Source organism: Budorcas taxicolor, chromosome 17, assembly GCF_023091745.1.
Source record: "Budorcas taxicolor isolate Tak-1 chromosome 17, Takin1.1, whole genome shotgun sequence".
Taxonomy (NCBI): Eukaryota; Metazoa; Chordata; class Mammalia; order Artiodactyla; family Bovidae; genus Budorcas; species Budorcas taxicolor.
This window is the reverse complement of record NC_068926.1, coordinates 40,665,120-40,685,557: the sequence shown is the minus strand read 5'-3', so window position 1 is coordinate 40,685,557 and position 20,438 is coordinate 40,665,120. Positions and strand designations below refer to the sequence as shown.

General features: G+C 35.0%; 1 protein-coding gene across 1 annotated transcript in view; it reads left to right on the top strand.

Moving 5' to 3' along the window:
- RXFP1 (relaxin family peptide receptor 1) overlaps positions 1 to 18,714 on the top strand; it is an 82,317-nt gene extending 63,603 nt beyond the window's left edge. The window contains exons 12-17 of the mRNA XM_052654695.1: positions 2,284 to 2,355; positions 3,379 to 3,450; positions 5,294 to 5,523; positions 7,657 to 8,067; positions 9,056 to 9,274; positions 18,413 to 18,714. Coding sequence (XP_052510655.1) covers positions 2,284 to 2,355; positions 3,379 to 3,450; positions 5,294 to 5,523; positions 7,657 to 8,067; positions 9,056 to 9,274; positions 18,413 to 18,714 — 1,306 coding nt within the window. The remainder of the gene's footprint in view (positions 1 to 2,283; positions 2,356 to 3,378; positions 3,451 to 5,293; positions 5,524 to 7,656; positions 8,068 to 9,055; positions 9,275 to 18,412) is intronic.
- The last annotated feature ends 1,724 nt before the right edge of the window (positions 18,715 to 20,438 follow it).

The window sequence follows — 20,438 nt, the reverse complement described above, 5'->3', positions numbered from 1 at the left end:
GGGTTGCCACGCCCTCCAGGGATCTTCCTGACCCAGAGTTCAAACCTGCATATCTTATGTCTTCCCTCATCGGCAGGTGGGTCCTTTACCTCTAGTACCACCTGGGAACCCCTGTTAAGTTGTTAGATCATATATTTTAGATAGTAAATAATTTCAGATATATGATTTACAAATACATTCTCCTATTCTGTAGGTTGCCTTTTCACTCTGCTGATAGTGTTTTCTGATGCACAAAAGTTTTAGATTTAGATGTAGTCCAATTCTTATATTTTTTTCTATTGTTACCTATGCTTTTGGTATGACATATACAAGAAATCACTCCCTAATCCAATGTCATGAAGTTTTTCTCTTATGATTTCTTCTAAGAGTTTTATAGTTTTAGCCTTTATATTTAGGACTTAGATCCATTTTGAGTTAATTTTGTGCATTGTGGAAGCTAAGGGTCTAAGCTCTTTGGTTTTTTTTTGGCATATGGACATCTATCTGGTTTTCCCAGAACCATTTGTTAAGAAGTTTGTCCTTTCCCCATTGAAAGGTCTTGGCATGTGTTAAAAATTATTTGACCATACGTACAAAAGTTTGTTCCTGGGCTCTCCATTCTATTGCATCATCCTACAAAACTGTCTTTATGCCAGCACCATATGATTACTGATTACTGTAGCTTTGTAGTAAGTTTTGAGTCAGAAAGTAAGACCTCCAACTTTGTCCTTCTTTTTCAAGGCTTATTCAGGTTCCCTTGAGATTCCAAACGAATTTTAAGATGGATCTTTCTATTTATTCAGAAAAACCGTCACTGGGATCTTGATAGGCATTGCACTTAATCTTTAGATTGCTTTGGGTAGTATTGCCATCTTAATGATTTTAAATCTTCCAGTCCCCAAACACAGAATGTCTTTCCATTTATCGGTGTCTAATTTCTTTCAACAATATTTTGTTTTCACAGTGCAAGCCTTTCACCTTTATTCAGATTATTGGGGCTTTTTGGCTGCACTGGGTCTCCGCTGCTACATAAGCTTTCTCTGATTATGGCAAGCAGAGGCCACTCTTCATTGCAGTGTGGAGGCTTCTCATTTTGGTAGCTTCTCTCGTGGCACAGTAGTTGTGGGGCATGGGCTTAGTTGTTCCGTAGCATGTGGGATCATCCTGAATCAGGAATCAAATCCATGTTGCCTACACTGGCAAGCAGATTCCCAGCCTCTGGACTACCAGGAAAGCCTCTATTCAGTTTATTCCTAAGTATTCTTCTGATGCTGTTGTAAATTAAATTATTTTCTTAATTCTCTTCCTGGATTGCTCATGGTTGATGCATAGAAATGCATTTGATTATTCATCATTGTCTGATTACTGTGCATTCATTTTGTATTTAGCAGTTTAGTTGAATTTGTTTATTAGTTCCAACAGTTGTGTGTGTGTGTGAAATCGTTAAGGTTTTATACACATAAAATGGGCTTTCCTGGTGGCTTAGATGATAAAGAATCTGCCTGCAATGCAGAAGACCTGGGTTTTATTCCTGGGTTGAAAAGATACCCTGGAGAAGGAAGTGGCTACCCACTCCAGTATTCTTGCCTGGAGAATTCCACGGACAGAGGAGCCTGGTGGGCTACAGTCCGTGGGATCACAAAGAGTCTGACACCACTGAGCAACTAACACTTTCACTTTTCACACATAAAACGTCATCTGTAAACAGAGATAATTTTACTTCTCACTTCTCAATTTGGATGCCGTTTATTTTATTTCTTGCCTAATCCCTCTGGATAGAACTTCTAGCACTCTCTTCATCTCTTTGTTCATAGCCATAAAGCCATTTACTTTTCACTTCATGCCTCATAGCTTGCTAACTCAATATGCCACTATTTGCCACATGATTTATTGTAAAAAGCATTCAATATGGTTTCATTAATTCAAATTTTGACTAAATGAGACTTTTTTTCTTTTATTTAAATCACACCTGATGATAGGCAAAATCTGAAGTGGTGTGGCTTCCGTTTGGGAAGTCTGCCGGTTCCCTGGTGGGACCATCCTGGACCACCCCACCTTCATAATCATGTGGTCTTAGCTTTTCGCTGTCACCAAGACACTTATTGAGAGCCACGCATGGTTCTAAGAGTTCTATCTACATTAATCCATTTGAATATCTAATGAGCCCTATGGTACAAGTACCATTGATGTACTTTTTTGCTAATGTTTACAAGCAACCCTCAGTCAACAGGTATACTTCCTCTTTACTCAAATCCTTTCTAGAAATGACCAATTGCTGCTGTTGTTTTTTTTTTTTTTAAACAGGAATCTTTCCTATAACCCAATCCAGACAATTCAAGCCAACCAATTTGATAATCTTGTCAAACTCAAGTCTCTGTAAGTATACACCTATGGGGATAGTTTTATGATACATTTTTTACTTATGTACTAATAGCTAATAAATTCTATAAAATAAGATTAATAGAGTCTTGAATTAGAAGCTTTATTCCCAGGATGTTAGTTAAACTCTACAGAAACCATGTGAGTACTTGCTGAGCTATAAACAAACATATGGCTATTAGTTTAATCTTTCATATTTATGAGCTAAAAATTAGATAATAAGTAATCACTTTCTATGTTTCTATAATCACCAGGAGCTTATATTGGATTCTTTGTTTTGATTCTCTGAAGGCATCTATACATATTTATTCCTTCATTAGCACTGGGGGTATCTAAGAGTTTATTATAACTATTGTTATCCCAAAATAGAATGTTCTAGATTATATAAATCTTTACTTGCCACACACACACACAAACACACACACATTATGTGTGGTGTTAAACCTAAATTATGTTAGTTCTATGAATTGCCTTAAGAAAGTGTGCTTCAGTTCTTTTAAGTGTTCCCTCAGTAAAATGTCATTTTATTAGAAAAAAGTTATTAAAGAATTATTAGAAACATTTCAAGAATGTAAGATGCCCCTCTCTGCAACTGCAATATTGTCAAAAGGCAATGTTTATTCATTTATTTCACACATATTTGTTGAGTAGTTACTATGAAAAAAGCATCATGCCACAATCTATTAGAAGCCAAAAATTGAAATAGGAAAGATATAGAATCAATATAAATATAAGTATTTATATTGTATATAAATAGCAGAATCAAAAAGGCATTGGGGGAAGAAAGGGTTATTATGGGATCACATGAAATCATATGTGTGAAACTTTGGAAAATTGTAAAGCACTATAGAATTTTAAAAATCTTCCATGCAATGAAAGGAACTGGGAAGGTGCCCAGGGAAGGCTAAATATGAATTTTTAGTTCAGAATAAGTGTTAAATAATTGTATATTAAACTGTCTTTCACAAAAGCTCATTATACCCTGCATAACATATGTTTTTTGATAATTTGATATTTTAGCAGCCTAGATGGAATTGAAATTTCTAATATCCAACAAAGGATGTTTAGACCTCTCATGAATCTCTCTTACATGTAAGCAGATGTTTTTCTTGTTCTTCACCTTGATTTTGAATCTCTTAGGTTTCCACCTGTATTGTGCCGATACCCCCATATGCAGCACATCCAATTTATTAACATTTTCTACTGACTAATTTGCCTAAACAATAACTAACTTTTAAAGCATAGATATAAGGTGAGGTGATTTTTAGTTGTCCATGATTTGGTCTGAGAAAATGAAATGAGATTTGTTTGAGTGTCAGAAAACAGAAGTGTGGAGGGAACCCACTCAGCCTTGTAAGCTCTAATGACCTCTTGTGACATTCACAGATAGTCATGATTGTCCACTAAGCTAGCTACTGGTGCACATGGCATAAATGCAACCAGGTGGAAAAGTAGGAAGTCACATAAACAACATCAAACCATTGTAAATAATTCATGTAAATGGAGGAAGGAAGAGAGAAAGCCTCCTCAGTGAAAATTGCCCACAGTGTCAGTACATGATGGAGCAAGGGTGTATGGATAAAATGGCAAACTCTGAAAAATCTTTTATTCAAACATCATGTCCCATCATGCCATCATTACATGCTTTAGAAACATTTTCTTTAGTTGAATGTAGTATATAGCAGTATATATGTATATGTATATATAATACACACACACATACAATATTAAGGTGATCTCCTTGCCAAGGCAATTAATTCTCAATAATTTAGAAAGTGTCATGGCAGCCACAACCACTCTATAATCTTGCTTGTATTTTAAATCTAACAGAGGACACTGATTTTTTTTTCCATAATTCCTCAGGGCGTGTTTATAAAAGTTTCCTTGGTTACACACAATATAAAGCACTCTGACAAAATTTAGCAAAGCAGAGTTTATTGAAAGAAATTGGTGTAACTCATAAAACCCAAGAAACAACTCAAGGACTAGACTTGAATTGAGCAGATCCTGGGATCCAGGCAGCAAGAGTTAAACAACATGACTATAGACTGTAATTGTCAAGTTTTTATCTTGTATTACTACAGCTTTTTATACTATAAAGATCATTTATACTTTTTGCCAGAGTGCATGGCTTTAGGGGCAAATGGATCTAATTTGAATACTAAATTTCTGGACTTAGTAGAAAGTTTCCTAGCAGATAATTTGTCTCCATTGAAGATTCATCTCCTCATACAGTGATAGCAACACCAACCTCATTGAGCTGATTTAAGAAGTTATTCCTGATTTGAGAAGTTATACTTCGAAAATGCTCAATAAATGGTGTGGGTGTTGGTAGTACACAGTAGTAATTACTGATTATCCAAGTGGTGTCTTTTATTAACAAGGGAGGTCTCTCTACTGATGAAAGAATTCAGTCAACAAATATTCATCCAACACCTTATCATGTACCAAAATCTAGTGTGAGAATAAACGTGTTAGCAAGTAGTTACAGATCATACAACGTCTATAACAGAAAAGCCATAGACGCACAGAGGACAAAGCCTTTAACTCTCTTCCCCCAGGTGTGAAAAAGCAAAATTAATTGCAGCAACACAGGAGCTATGCACCAAGCACTGAAAACCCAGTAACAGTTTCCTTCAGTGTATTATCTTGATCACATGACAACAATTGATTTATATTCTAAAATATGTCTAATGCTTGCCTGTTCATTATGCCCATTTACTGCTCCCACCCATTCTTTTATAGTAAAATCAAGTTAATAAGAATTAAACTTAAGTTTCTTAATAAAACTTTAGTGTCCTTAATGTTTTACTTTTATTCCTCTGAGACTGATATTAAGATGTTTTCTTTTTACAGAGGAAATGGAGAAAATAGATACTAAGGTAGAGTGACATTTCAGTTTAAAGTCTTATTTTCCCTTCTCTTTGCACAACAGCTATTTTAAGAGATTTCAATATTGTGGCTATGCACCGCATGTTCGCATCTGTAAACCAAACACTGATGGACTCTCATCTTTAGAGGATCTCTTGGCGAGCATTATTCAGAGAGTGTTCGTCTGGGTTGTGTCTGCAGTTACGTGCTTTGGAAACATCTTTGTCATCTGTATGCGACCTTATATCAGGTCTGAAAACAAGCTGCATGCCATGTCAATCATTTCTCTCTGCTGTGAGTATTTCCTGGCTGAAGAGGAACTACAAGTTTTGAAATATATAGAAGTGTTACCATTAGAAAATAAGTAACTAGAGTACTAGAATCACAGGGTGTTAAAATTTTCTCCCCTTTGCTTAGCTGTTTTCTAAGCATTCAATTAAATGCTGCTGCTAAGTCGCTTCAGTCGTGTCCGACTCTGTGCGACCTCGTAGACGGCAGCCCACTAGGCTCCTCTGTCTCTGGGATTCTCTAGGCAAGAATACTGGAGTGGGTTGCCATTTCCTTCTCCAATGCATGAAAGTGAAAATTGAAAGTGAAGTCACTCAGTCGTGTCCAACTCTTCGCGATCCCATGGACTGCAGCCTACCAGGCTCTTCCGCCCATGGGATTTTCCAGGCAAGAGTACTGGAGTGGGGTGCCATTGCGAAATGCTACATGAAAGTAAAGTGATAAGAAAGTTTTTAAAGTAAGAAAACTCAGTCACCTTACACAGATTAATGAAGCTCTCATTCATTAATTTTGTCTGATAAGGAAGCGTTTGTTCATTCACTTTCTTCTCTAAAAGTATAATATTTTGTGAGTTAGTCGCTCAGTTGTGTGCGACTCTGTGACCTCATGGACTGTAGCCGCCAGTCTCCTCTGTCCATAGGATTCTCCAGGCAAGAATACTAGAGTTGGTTGCCACTTCCTTCTCCGGGGGATCTTCCTGACCCAGGAATCGAACCCGGGTCCCCTGATTTATAGATAGATTCTCTACCAGCCGAGCCACCAGGGAAGCCGGTGTAGTATTTTTTGAAAGCATGTAAAATTTTTTACTATGAATAACCTTGAAACCTTTCACCGTCACATTTTCACACCCAGAGCTCTGTTTATTTTTTGTGTGCGCCTCCAGTTCATAGACACTAAGACAGTTCAGACATTATTGTTCTTCTGGTCTCTGAGCTTCTAACATCTTTTCCATTCATAATTTGAAATATTTAAATAAGAAAGTGTTTGAAGTAGTATTAAATTTTTTCAAGTTCTTGAAACGTGATTGCAAGGTAGTATGTTAAATGAATATTTTTAAAAAGAAATAAAAGCAAGAAACTAGTGTTCTGGTTGCTTATAATCTGGGTCAAGTGGTGTATAATTCACCCATACTCCCTCAAGCAAACGTCCGTCTACATGGCATCCTACTTTTTATGAGTGCTGTGCGATGTCTTACCCCTACACTCATTCAAAGTCTAAGGCTGAACCGTTTTTTCATTGCAAACTGCCTAAGAAACAGAACTCAGAAATTAACTACTTTGTATTGCTAGCTATAAAATTTTGAGTTCACTCAATTTCCCTGGTAAAGGCTAGAATATAACCTCAGTGTTTAAAGATTAAGGCTAGTCTTTTGATTTATACTGTGATTTAGGATCATTGTGTAGAATGCTTGCACAGTAAAAAAAAAATCTCTTTATGATATGCAATATTTACTTAGAAAATACATCAAGAAATGTATCACATGAACAACTGATTTGGAGGAGTCTGAAAAGAGACAGAGAAAGATGTTAACATGGGAAGAAAGAATCAGAATAGTTTTGCTTAGACCACCTCTGGATAAGACATTTAAGCCCCTTAAAATTATACTAACTACAGAGCACTTCATAATTATTCATATCTTCTAAATTATAGACCTCAAAATTCATAGTCATTACTCTATCATAGCAGCTTCTGAAATACTTTCTCTGGGATTTTGAATGACTTAACTTCTTAAACTGGGAGAATTTCAGTGAAAGAAATGAACCAAATTATAATACCCCTATCTTGTCCGTAACTGAATGCAGAACATATTTGCATTTTACTCATTTATTCAGCATTTCTAGGTGATGGGACTAAGCAGGAAAACAAAACAGATAAGATCCCTGCTCTTACAGACCTGTGTGTTAGATAAAAGCAGAGACATGCTTACATATTTAGCTGCAGAGGATGCTGTAAGCGTTATCAGAGAGAGTTGATGAAATGGTCCTCACGCATAAATGAATTCTTAGAATACATCTTACCTCCCCCCAAGATAGAGACACTTGTCTAATTGGGGCTAATGTTAAAAATATTACTGTTTAATGATAATTCCATTTCACCTATTTATTTCTCTACATTTGTTAAATTTACTGATTCCTGCAGGTGCTGACTGCTTGATGGGAATCTATTTATTTGTGATCGGAGCCTTTGACCTGAAGTTTCGAGGAGAATACAATAAACATGCGCAGCTATGGATGGAGAGCACTCATTGTCAGCTTCTGGGGTCCCTGGCCATTCTGTCCACAGAAGTATCTGTATTACTTTTAACATTTCTGACACTGGAAAAATATATCTGCATTGTGTATCCTTTTAGATGTTTAAGACCTGGAAAATGCAGAACCATTACAATTTTGATTCTTATTTGGATTATTGGGGTTATCGTGGCTTTCATTCCACTGAGCAATAAGGAATTTTTCAAAAACTACTATGGCACCAACGGAGTATGTTTCCCTCTTCATTCAGAAGATGCAGAAAGTACTGGAGCCCAGATTTATTCAGTGGCAATTTTTCTTGGTAAGAAATTCTGTATTAAAAGCCTTTTCAAGGACTTGGCAGTCCAGTGGTTAAGATTTCCCTTTCCAATATAAAGGGTGCAGTTTCAGTCCCTGGCTGGAGGGACTTCCCTGGTGGTCCACTGGTTAAGAATCTGCTTTGCAATTCAGGAGATGTGGGCTTGATCCTTGACAAGGGGACTAAGATCTTACATGTTGTGTGTTGCCATCCAAAAATGAAACAAAAAGAATAGCAAAAACAAAATCAATCCTTATTCAGGGAACTAAGATCCCACATGTCTTTCAGCCAAAAAAAAGCAGAAAAAAATACTGTAGCAGATTCAAGACTTAAAATGAGTATTTTTTAAAAGCCCCTTTATTTAAATGTTAAAATAAGTCACAATTTATGTCTTTTAATATTTATTTTAATTTCAGATCTTCTAGCCAGAATGGACACTGGGGGTGGATTTTATCAAAACTCCCTAAAGGGAATTTTTTTCTAAATTACCAGTTTATCATATTAATTCACATATGATGCACTTTAATAAAAGATAAGACTTTAAACACTTGCATTTCATGCATTCACCCTAATAATACTAAGCAAAATATATTCCAACTCTTTGCGTTTATAATAGAGTCAAAGTAGCAACACAGGTCTTTGGCTTGGGAGTAGACAAGTGTTTCCTTTTGAAAAAATATTCTCAAAGTATGTTACTGAATTACAAAAAGAATAGACAGATTAATTTAATAATCCCAGGATATTCACCGAATCACTATAATCACTGAAATCTAATTTCAATATGTCATTTTAAAATTAAACATTGCATCATTCTTATAACTCCAACAACATTTAAATTTTTTAATTCATGATTTTTGCACTTTAGTAATTCTTATAAAGAACAAAAAGCACATTGTGGTCTTTGCCTTCTCCTTTATAATAACTGCTAAAGGTATGTTTGTTTTGAAAGAATGCTCATATTGATTAATAATAATCTATGTGTTCTTAACAGGTATTAACTTGGCAGCATTTCTCATCATAGTTTTTTCCTACGGAAGTATGTTTTACAGCATCCATCAAAGTGCCATAACAGCAAATGAAGTACAGAATCAAGTTAGAAAAGAGATGATCCTTGCCAAACGGTTTTTCTTTATTGTATTTACTGATGCATTATGCTGGATACCCATCTTTATACTGAAATTTCTCTCATTGCTTCAGGTAGAAATACCAGGTACAAATTTTTTCTTCCTATAATGATATAATAAACCTGTTTCTACAGAGTTCCTCTAGAAAGAGTATTAAGATCCCTAACAGTTACTCATTTCAAGAATCATAAGTCAGAGTTACATGTAGTTAAAACGCTGTTCATTGATCAAATGTTTACTCGGAGGAAGTTGCTTAGTTCTTTTTTTCCTAAGCGATTTCCTTTTATTTTTAGATTAATGTTATTTACTTGTAAATTAAGTTCTTTTCTTAAATGAAGTGAGACCTGGGTTCAATTCCTGGGTTAGGAAGATCCCCTGGAGAAGGGAATGGCCACCCACTCCAGTATTCTTGCCTGGAGAATTCCACGGACAGAGGGGCCAGGCGAGCTTCAATCCATGGGGCCACAAAGAACTGGACATGACTGAGTGACTAACACTTTCTTAAATTAAACAGTTTTCTTTTTAAAATTTTCAATGTGTTAAAGTGTAGATAACTTACAATATTACATTAGTTTCAGGTGCATGACTTAGCAATTCAGTATTTTTATAGATTACACAACATTCAAAGTAAACATAAAATACTGACTATATTACCTGTGCTATACAATACATCTCGTGACTTATTTATTTTAAAGCCGGTAGTTCATACCTTTTAATATCGTTCACCTATTTTTTCCTACCCCCAGCCCTCTCCTCTGTGGTTACCACTAGTTTATTCTCTGTATCCATGAGTCTGTTTTTGTTTTGATATATTTGTTTGCTTATTTTGTTTTTTAGATTCAACATATAAGTGAAAACATACAGTATTTGTTTTTCTCTGTCTGACTTATTGCACTATGCCTAATACCCTCCAGGGCCATCCACGTTGTTACAAATGGCAAGATTTAATTCTTTTTTTTATTAAGCTTGAGTACATTCCATTGTGTTTATATACCACATCTTTTTTATTCATTCATCTGTCAATGGCCTTTTAGGTTGCTTCCATATCATGTCTATTGAGAACAGCATTGGAATGAACATTGGGATATATATATCTTTTTGGATTAGCGTTTTCACTTTCTTTGGATATATACCAAGGAGTGGAATCACTGGATTGTATAGTAGTTCTTTTTTTAATTTTTTGAGGAACTTCCATGCTATTTTACATTGTGGCTACACCAATTTATATTCCTATCAACAGTGTACAAGGGTTTCCTTTGCTCCACATCCTTACCAACATTTGTTATTTCTTGTCTTTTGGGTGATAGCCACACTGACAGGTGTGGGGTGATATCTCATAGTGGTTTTGATTTGCATTTCTCTAAGGATTAGTGTTGTTGAGCATTTTTTCATGTGCCTGTTGACCATCCATAAGTCTTTTTTGGAAAAATGACTACTCAGGTCTTCTTCCTATTTTTTAAACAGATTTTTTTTTATATTGAGTTGTATTTGTTCTTTATGTATCTTGGATATTACCCCTCATCAGTCACGTCTTTTGCAAGTATCTTCTCCCATTCAGTAGTAGTCTTTTAGTCAATAGCTTCTTTTGCTGTGCAAAAGCTTTTTAGTTTAATCAGGTCTCATTTGTTAATTTTTTGTTTCCCTTGGCTGAGGACATAGAAACCAAAAAATATTGCTAACACTAATGTCAGAGAGTCTACTGCATATGTTTTCTTCTAGTTTTACAGCTTTAGGTCTGATATTTAAGGTTTTAATCCATTTTGAATTTATTTTTGTATAAGGTGTAATGTGATGTTCTACTTTTACTCTTTTCAGTGTAGGTGCGCACCTTTCCCAACAATCACTTATTGCAGAGACTGCCTTTTTCACATTGTATATTCTTGCCTCGTTTGTCATACATTACCTAACCATAAACGTGTGGGTTTATTTTGGGGCTCTCTATTCTGTTCCATTGACTGTGTCTTTGTTTTGTGCTAGTGCCATACCGTTTTTTTTTTTTTTTAATTATCTATTTATTTTTGGCTTTTCTGGGTCCTTGTTGTAGTGCATGGGCTTTTCATGCCCGGGCTCTTCATTGTTGTTCATGGGCTTTCTCTAGTTGCAATGAACAGGGACTCTCTCTAGTGTATAGACTTCTCATTGAAGTGGCTTCTGTGTTGTGGAGCATGGGCTCTAGGGCATGCAGGCTTCAGTAGTTGCAGCATGCAGGCTTAGTAATTGTGGTGCATGGGCTTAGCTGTTCCATGGCATGTGGGATCTTAGTTCCTGGACTAGGGATTGAAAAAATGTCCCCTGCCTTGGCAGGTAGATTCTTTTGTTTATTTTTATTTATTTGTCTGTGCCAAGTCCTAGCACAGCATGCAAACTCTTGGTTGCAGCATGTGGGATCTAATTCCTGGGCCCACTGCATTGGGAGCTCAGAATCTTAACCAATGGACCATCAGGGAAGTCCCAGCAGGTAGATTCTTAATCACTGTAGTACCAGGAAAGTCCTCGTGCTGTTTTGATTATGGTAGCTTTGTAGTATAGTCGGAAATCATCAACTATGATACTTCCACTTCTGTTCCTCTTTCTCAAGATTGCTTTAGCTATTTGGGATCTTTTGTGGTTCCATACAAATTTCAGTATTCTTTGTTCTAGTTCTGTGAAAAATGTCATGGGTATTTGGATAGGAATTGCATTGAATCTATAGATTGAACTGAGTAGTATGGACATTTTGACAATATTAATTCTTCCAATCCATGAAAATGGTATATCTTTCCGTGTACTTGTATTATTTTCATTTTTTTTCATCAGTGTCTTACAGTTTTCAGAATACAGGTCTTTCGCTTCATTGTTAGATTATTCCTAGGTATTTTATCCTTTTTGATTTGAGTGTAAGTGGGATGGTTTTCTTGACTACTGATAGTTCATAATTGGTATATAAAAATATACATCTGGTCCTGGACTTTTGTTAGGAGTTTTTAATCACAGATTCAATTTCAGTACTTGTAATTGGTCTGTTCTTATTTTCTTTTCCTTCCTAGTTCAGTCTTGAGAGATTGTACCTTTCTAAGTATTTGTCCATTTCTTTTAGGTTGTCTGTTTTATGATCTTTGTATTTCTATGATGTCAGTTGTAACTTCTTTTTCATTTCTGATTTTGTTGATTTGGACCCTCTTCCTTGTTTTTTTTATGAGTCAGGTTAAGAATTACCAATTGTGTTTATCTTTTCCAAGAACCAGATTTTAGTTTCATTGATCTTCTCTATTGTATATTTAGTCTCTATTTCACTTATTTCTGCTCTGTTTTTTATGATTCATTTCCTTCTACTAATTTTGAATTTTGTTTGTTCTTTTTTCCATAGATCCTGTAGGTGTAAGGTTAGGTTGTTTATTTAAGATTTTTCTTATTTCCTGAGGTAAGCTTGTATTGCTGGGCTTCCCAGGTGGATCAGTGGTAAAGAAACTGCTAATGTAGGAGACATGAGTTCAATCCCTTGGTCAGGAAGATCCTCTGGAGAAGGAAATGGCAACCCACTTCAATAGGCTGGCAGGCTACAGTTCATGGGGTCACAAAGAGTCAGATACAACTTAGCGACTAAACAACAACAAAGCTTGTATTGATATAACCTGTCCTCTTAGAGCTGCTTTTGATGCATCCCAGAGATTTTAGATCATCTGTTTTCACATTTGTCTCTGGGTATTTTTTTTTTTACTTACTTCCTCTTTGATTTCTTCAGCGATCTGTTGGTTGTTTAGTAGCCTCCACGTGCTTTTTGCAGGTTTTTTCTTATAGTTGATTTCTAGTCTGATAGCATCATAGTCAGAAAAGATACTTGATATGACTTCAGTGTTCTTAAATTTACTGAGGCTCATTTTGTGGCCTAGCACGTGATCTGCAGAATGTTCCATGTGCACTTGAAAAAAATATTCTGCTTTCAGATAATATTATATATATATATAAAGTTCATTTGGTCTAATGTGTCACTTGGGCTAGTATTTCCATATTGATTTTCTGTCTGGATGATCTGCTCATTGATATAAGATTTTAAAATCCCCTACTATTATTGTGTTACTAATGATTTCTGCCTTTATGTTCATTAATATTTACCTTATATATTTAGATGATTCTATATTGGATGCATATGTATGTATAATTGTTCTATGTTCTTCTTGATTTGATCCTTTCATTATTAGGTAGTAAGAGTCTTTGTTGCTTGTAATAGTCTTCATTTTAAAGTTATTTGTCTGATATAAATATTATTACTCTGGCTTTCTTTTGATTTCCATTTGTACGGAATACCTTTTTCCATATTTTTCCTGATTCACTCTTATAAGATTTTATGTTTCTAGGAATGTATCCATTTCTTGTAGATGGCCCAATATGTTGGCATATAACTGTTTGTTGTCTTCTCTGATGATTGTTTGTACTTATATGATATCAATTGTAACTACTTTGTCATTTCTAATTTTATCCGTTTTGAGTCCTCTCTTTTTTGTTGATGAGTCTATCAATATTGAGATCTATCAATATTTTTTTCAAAAACAAACTCTTAATTTCACTGTTCTTTTCTATTGTTTTTAGTCTCTATTTCATTTATTTCTTCTCTGATCTTTATTACTTCCTTCTTTCTACGAACTTAGGCCTATGTTTGTTCTTTTTCTAGTTCCTTTAATTAGAAAGTTAGGTTGTCTATTTGGATTTTTTTATTTCTTGAGGTGGTGATGAATCCCTATAAACTTTCCTCTTAGAACTGCATTTGCTGTAGTCCATGCATTCTGTAGGGTTGTGTTTCTATTTTCATTCATCTTAAGATATTTTTATTTCCTCTTTGATTTCTTTGTTGACCCATTAGGTTTTTAGCAGCATGTTGTTTAATCTATACATTTGTGTTTTTCCAGTTTCTTCCTGTAACTGGTTTCTAGTTTCATACTATTGTGGTTGGAAAAGATGCTTGATATGATTTCAGTCTTACTAAATTTATGAAGACTTGTTTTGTGGCCTAGCATGTGATTTATCCTAGAAAAGGTTATTTGCATGTTTGAGATTATTAATCTTCTGTTTTTAATGGATTATTCTGTAGATATTTATTAAGTCCATCTGATATAATGTGTTGCTTAAAGCCACTGTTTCCTTATTGATTTTCTGTCTGGATGATATAGCCATTGATGTGAGTGGGGTATTAATGTCTCTTACTATCTTGTAATACTGTCAGTTTCTCCCTTTATGTCTGATAATATTTGCTTTATATATTTAGGTCCCTATGTGTTAGGTACATATGTGTTTACAAATGTTATATCCTTTTCTTGGGTTTACCCTTTTTCATTATATAGGTGCCCTTCTTTGTCTTTGGCTTCAGACTTCTCTTTAAAGTCTATGTTGTCTGATATGTATATTGATAACCCAGCTTTCTTTTCATCTACATGGAATGTCTTTTTCCATCTCCTATTTTCAGTATGTGTGACTCTTTGTTCTGAAGTGGCTCTCTTGTAGATAGCATACAGATGGTGCTTATTTTTTCATCCATTCAGTCACCCTATGTCTTTCTTCTGGAGCATTTAGTCTATTTACATTTAAAGTGATTATTCATAGTTATGTACTTATTGCCATTTTGCTACTTGTTTTCTGGTTGTTTTTATAGTTTTCCTTTTTGTCTTTAGCATCTATCCTTAATTTTCTTTAGTGTTACGTTTGGATTCCTTTCCCTTTGTTTTGTGTATGTGTGTGTGTGTGTGTGTGTGTGTGTGTGTATCTGTTGTTGGTTTATGGTTTGTAGTTTCCTATATATATATATATATATATATATATATGTATGTATATATACACATGCACATATATATACTTTTTATTCTACATTTTATTATTTCCCTGTGAAGTTTCATTTTGATGTCTATTTTACAGCATTAGCTATTAAAGTTATACTTGATGTTTATTTTACAACTTTTGTCTTTTAATCTTAATATTAGTTCTTTAAAATAGTTGATCCACTGCCTTTTCTATATATTTACCTGTATCCATAAGATTTTTTTCCTCATATATATTATTTTTTATTATGGCCTTCTTTTTTTCACTTGTAAAAGTCCCTTTGACAGTTCTTGTGAGGCTGGCTTAGTAGTGATGAATTTTTAAATTTTTTTCTTCTTGGGAAGCTCTTTAGTGCTCTTTCAATTCTGAATGATAACATAACCAGGTTATAAGTATTTTTCTTTCAGCACTTTAAATACATCATGCCACCCACTTCTGACCTGCAAATTTCTTCTGAAAAATCAACTTGTAGGCAACTCTTTTTCTTTCTCTTGTTGCCTTTAAAATTCTCTCTGTATGTTTAACTCCTGCCATTTTACTTATTGTATGCCTTAGTGTGTATCTCTTTGAGTTCATTTTGTTTGGGACTTTATGTGCTTCCTGGATGTGTATATCTGATTCCTTCTTCAGGTGAAGGAAATTTTCAGCCATTATTTAATCAAATACATGTTCCCCCTTCCTGTCTCTTTTCACCTTCTGGGACCCCTAATAATGCAAATATTTGTATACTTGTCTCAGAAGTCCTTTAAACTATCCTCATTTCTTAAAATTATTTTTTCTTCTTGCTATTCTAATTGGGTGATTTACACTATTCTGTCTTCCAAGTTCTTCTGTATCACCCAATCTACCATTGATATCCTCTAGTGTATTAATTGCTCAAATAAATTACTTTCAGTGTGTTGAAATTCTAATAATTCCATGCTTGAGATGACCAGAAAGGAACACAGGTCAATATGATTATCAAGTAATTGCTTCATTTTTTCCAGAACATAGGAAATTTTTATTCCTGGACTACATAGCAATTTAAGGAATATTACCAGAGTGTGAGAGATGATGATAAGGCACTCTTGATGTTTCAAAATAAGGTGCACCACACTCATTAGGATGGTTGTTCTCAAAAACAGAAAATAACAAGTACTGGTGAGGATGTGGAGAAATGAGAACTCTTGTACTGGTAGGAAAGTAAAATGGCACAGCTGCTATAGAAAACACTATGGTGGTTCCTCAAAAAATTAAACATAGAATTCCCATGGGACCCAGAAATTCTACTTCTGATTATATACCCAAAAGAACTGAAATTAGGGAACCATGCATTCATACACCCAAGTGCAAGGCAGCATTATTCACAGAAGCCAAAATGTGGAAATGAAACAACCCAAGTGTCCATCACTGGATGAATGCTTAAACCACACACAGTGGATTATTATTCAGCCTTTAAAGGGAGGAAATTCTGATATATGCTACAATATGGATAGATTCTTAAGACATTATGCTATTGAAACAAGCCAGTCACAAAAGGACAAATACTGTATGACTCCACTTATATGAGGTAACTAGTGTAATCAAGTTCACAAAGACAGAAATTTTGTGAATGCTGTTGTCAGGGATTAGGGGGAGGAAGGTATGGGGGGTTATTGTATAAAGGCACAGAGTTTCAGTGTGGAAACACAAGAAAGCTTTGGAAATGGATGGTGGTGATGGTTCACAACAATCTGAATGTAGTTAATGCCACTGAACTGTACACTTAAAAATGGTTAAAATGCAAATTTTTATGTTTTATATAATTACCACAATAAAAATGTATGAAATCCTGTTAACTGTAGGCATATTGCAATATGCACTCACACTTTAAAAATTTATAAACATACAATTTTAATTTTGCTTTTTCCCATGGTTAGTGGTGATAGTGCCTTACATTTTACAAGTAAAAGAGGAAACATAGCATAAATTAAATCATAAAGAAAACCTGAGTATTTGGTAGTTGCATATATACTACAGTAATTTTAAGATAAGTTTAGCCAAAGATGTTTTTATTGAAATAAATATCTAGTCAAAAGCCTAAAAATGCATACCAGTTTTTCAAACCAAATAAATAGCAGAAATATATTAAGGATAAGTCTATATATTCTAAGAAATACTACATGCACTACCTAATAATTAAAGCACTTGCAAAAGTATGACTTAAATACTAAACAATATTGTTTTTCCTAAAATTGAATCATATCAGAGTAATATGTAATCACCTGGTTAAAAAAAAAAAAAAACACATTTCTAGCTACTAGAATTCTTTTGTTGATGTATTCAGGAGGTTACTTAGCTGGAAAACTGTTCCTTGAAATGTCAGTTCAGTTCAGTCACTCAGTTGTGTCCGACTCTTTGCAACCCCATGGACAGCAGCAAACCAGGCTTTCATGTCCATCACCAAGTCCCAGAGACTACTCAAACTCATGTCCATTGAATCAGTGATGCCATCCAACGATCTCAACCTCTGTCGTCCCCTTCTCCTCCTGCTTTCAATCTTTCCCAGCGTTAGGGTCTTTTCCAGTGAGTCAGTTCTTCATGTCAGGTGGCCAAATTATTGAAGTTTCAGCTTCAGCATCAGTCTTTCCAATGAATATTCAGGACTGATTTTCTTTAGGATGGACTGGTTGGATCTCCTTGCAGTCCAAGGGACTCTCAAGAGTCTTCTCCAACACCACAGTTCAAAAGTAGCAATTCTTCGGTGCTCAGCTTTCTTTATAGTCCAACTCTCACATCCATACATTACTACTGGAAAAACCATAGCCTTGACTAGACGGATCTTTGTTGGCTAAGTAATGTCTCCACTTTTGAATATGCTATCTAGGTTGGTCATAACTTTCCTTCCAAGGAGTAAGTGTCTTTTAATTTCATGGCTGCAATCACCATCTGCTGTGATTTTGGAGCCCCCCAAAATAAAGTCTGACACTGTTTCCACTGTTTCCCCATCTATTTCCCATGAAGTGATAGGACCGGATCCCATGCTCTTAGTTTTCTGAATGTTGGACTTTTAGCTAACTTTTTCACTCTCCTCTTTCACCTTCATCAAGAGCTCTTTAGTCCTTCTTCACTTCCTGCCATAAGGGTGGTGTCATCTGCATATCTGAGGTTATTGAATTTTTCCTGGCAATCTTGATTTCAGCTTGTGCTTCATCCAGCCCAGAATTTACATGATGTATTCTGCATATAAGTTAAATAAACAGGGTGACAATATACAGGGTGAAATGTCAGCACCCTCTCAAATACTAACACCCTGGAAAAACATCCTGGAGCTACATGTAGACTTGGTATTTAATTATGTGACATCAGGGGCGGGAAATTAAGACTAAAAAGACAGCTAGGGGAGAACTAAGGAAAAGATGTTTACATACCTTGTAAATATCCACAGAAACTCAACGAATTTCATTTTTCTCTTCCAGGTACCATAACCTCTTGGGTAGTGATTTTTATTCTGCCTATCAACAGTGCTTTGAACCCGATTCTCTATACTCTTACCACAAGACCATTCAAAGAAATGATCCATCGGTTTTGGTATAACTACAGACAGAGAAGATCTATAGACAGCAAAGGAAGTCAGAAGACATATGCCCCGTCATTCATCTGGGTAGAAATGTGGCCCATGCAGGAGATGCCTTCTGAGTTAATGGAGCCAGTTCTTTTTGCAGACTCCTCTGAATTATCACTTATTTCTCAATCAACTAAACTCAACTCCTATTCATAACTGACGGATACCAATTTCTACACAGAATACTGTGAGATGTTTCATAATGGATTTATGAGTATAAACTAAATGCTACCAAATAATTTATAATAATGGCTAAAATCAATTTGCTTAGAAGAACATGAGGTTATTTGGGAGAAATCAAAATGACTGATGCCCATGTAAAGGTAAATAAATTATATTGATAATATGTATGTATTAGTACATATTTTGGATAGGAAATCAAGAGAAATATATTTCAGAAAGGTTCATTTGTTCTATTAGCATGCCTTTACTGAGTACCCACTATGTGCATGGCACTGTGGTAAATTCCTGGGAGCAAATAATAAAAAATCTTGCAATGTTAAATTGTATAACTACAAGAATATATTAATACAAAGTTCACCTGCAACTCTTAGTTTAAGGTACAGCTTTGCCTGTCTTGCAAACATAAGGATCATGGACACTTTTAAATAAAAGTTTAATGTTTTCTAATAATCAATATACTAACATCAGAGAAAATGTCTCATTATTTGCAAAATACAGATATTTTAAGAACTCATTTTACCTCTCTTCAAGTATTCATACACTTGAGAGGCAATACACATTTATTCCTATCGAAAAAAAGATAACTCAAAACAGCACCTTTCTATCAATTTCCGGTCCAGTTGTCTTTTTGCTTTAAATGAGCACCATTATATGAGACTGTAAAAAGGTGATAAAAGTATTGGAAAGGAATGAATCAGAAAAGCTAGAATGAGATAAGTGGAACAGAACTGAGAGTACAGAAATAAAACCCTCATATTTACAGTCAATTGATGTTCAACAGATATGCTAAGATAATCAAATGGAGAAAGAACAGTCTTATCAATAAATGATTCCAGTACAACTGGATATTACCATGAAAAAGAATGAAGTTGGACCCCTACTTTATACTATATATAAATATATACTCAAAACAGATCAATGATATAAACATAACATAAATTACTTGGAAGAAAATATATGGGGAATCTTCAAAACCTTGGATTTGACAGTGGATTTTTAGATATAACATGAAAAGCATGAGTAAGAAAAGGAAAAAATGGATAAACTGGACTTCACCTAAGTCAAAAACTTTTGTGCATCAAAGAACATAAACAAACACAATGAAAAGACAACCTTCCAGAATGAAAGGATATTTTTACAAATCATATATCTGAGAAGGGTTTAATGTCCAAAATATATAAAGAACTCTTACAACTCAACAAAAGACAAGCAACTCAAGTTTTCAAATGGTCAAAGGACTTAAACAGATATTTCTTCAAAGAAGATATACAAATGGCCAATAAGCATGTCCAGTAACCCTTCTCATTAGGAAAATACAAATCAAAACCATTACAAGATAACACTATGCCTACTAGGAGGTTACAATTTTTTTTAAAAAATGGAAAAAAACAAGCATTGGCAAGGATATTGCGATTGAAACCTTTCTACATTGCTGGTTTTGTTTGTGCATGCATGCTCAGTCATGTCTGACTCTTTGTGACCCTATGGACTATAGCCTGCCAGGCTCCTCTGTCCATGGAATTCTCCAGGCAACACTACTAGAGTGGGTTGCCAAGTATCCTCCAGGGGATCTTCCTGACCCTGGGGTCGAACCTGCATTTCCTGAGTCTCCTGAATTGCAGGCAGATTTTGTACCCACTGAGCCACCTGGGAAGCCCCTACATTGCTGGTGGGAATGTAAAATGATGCAGTCACTG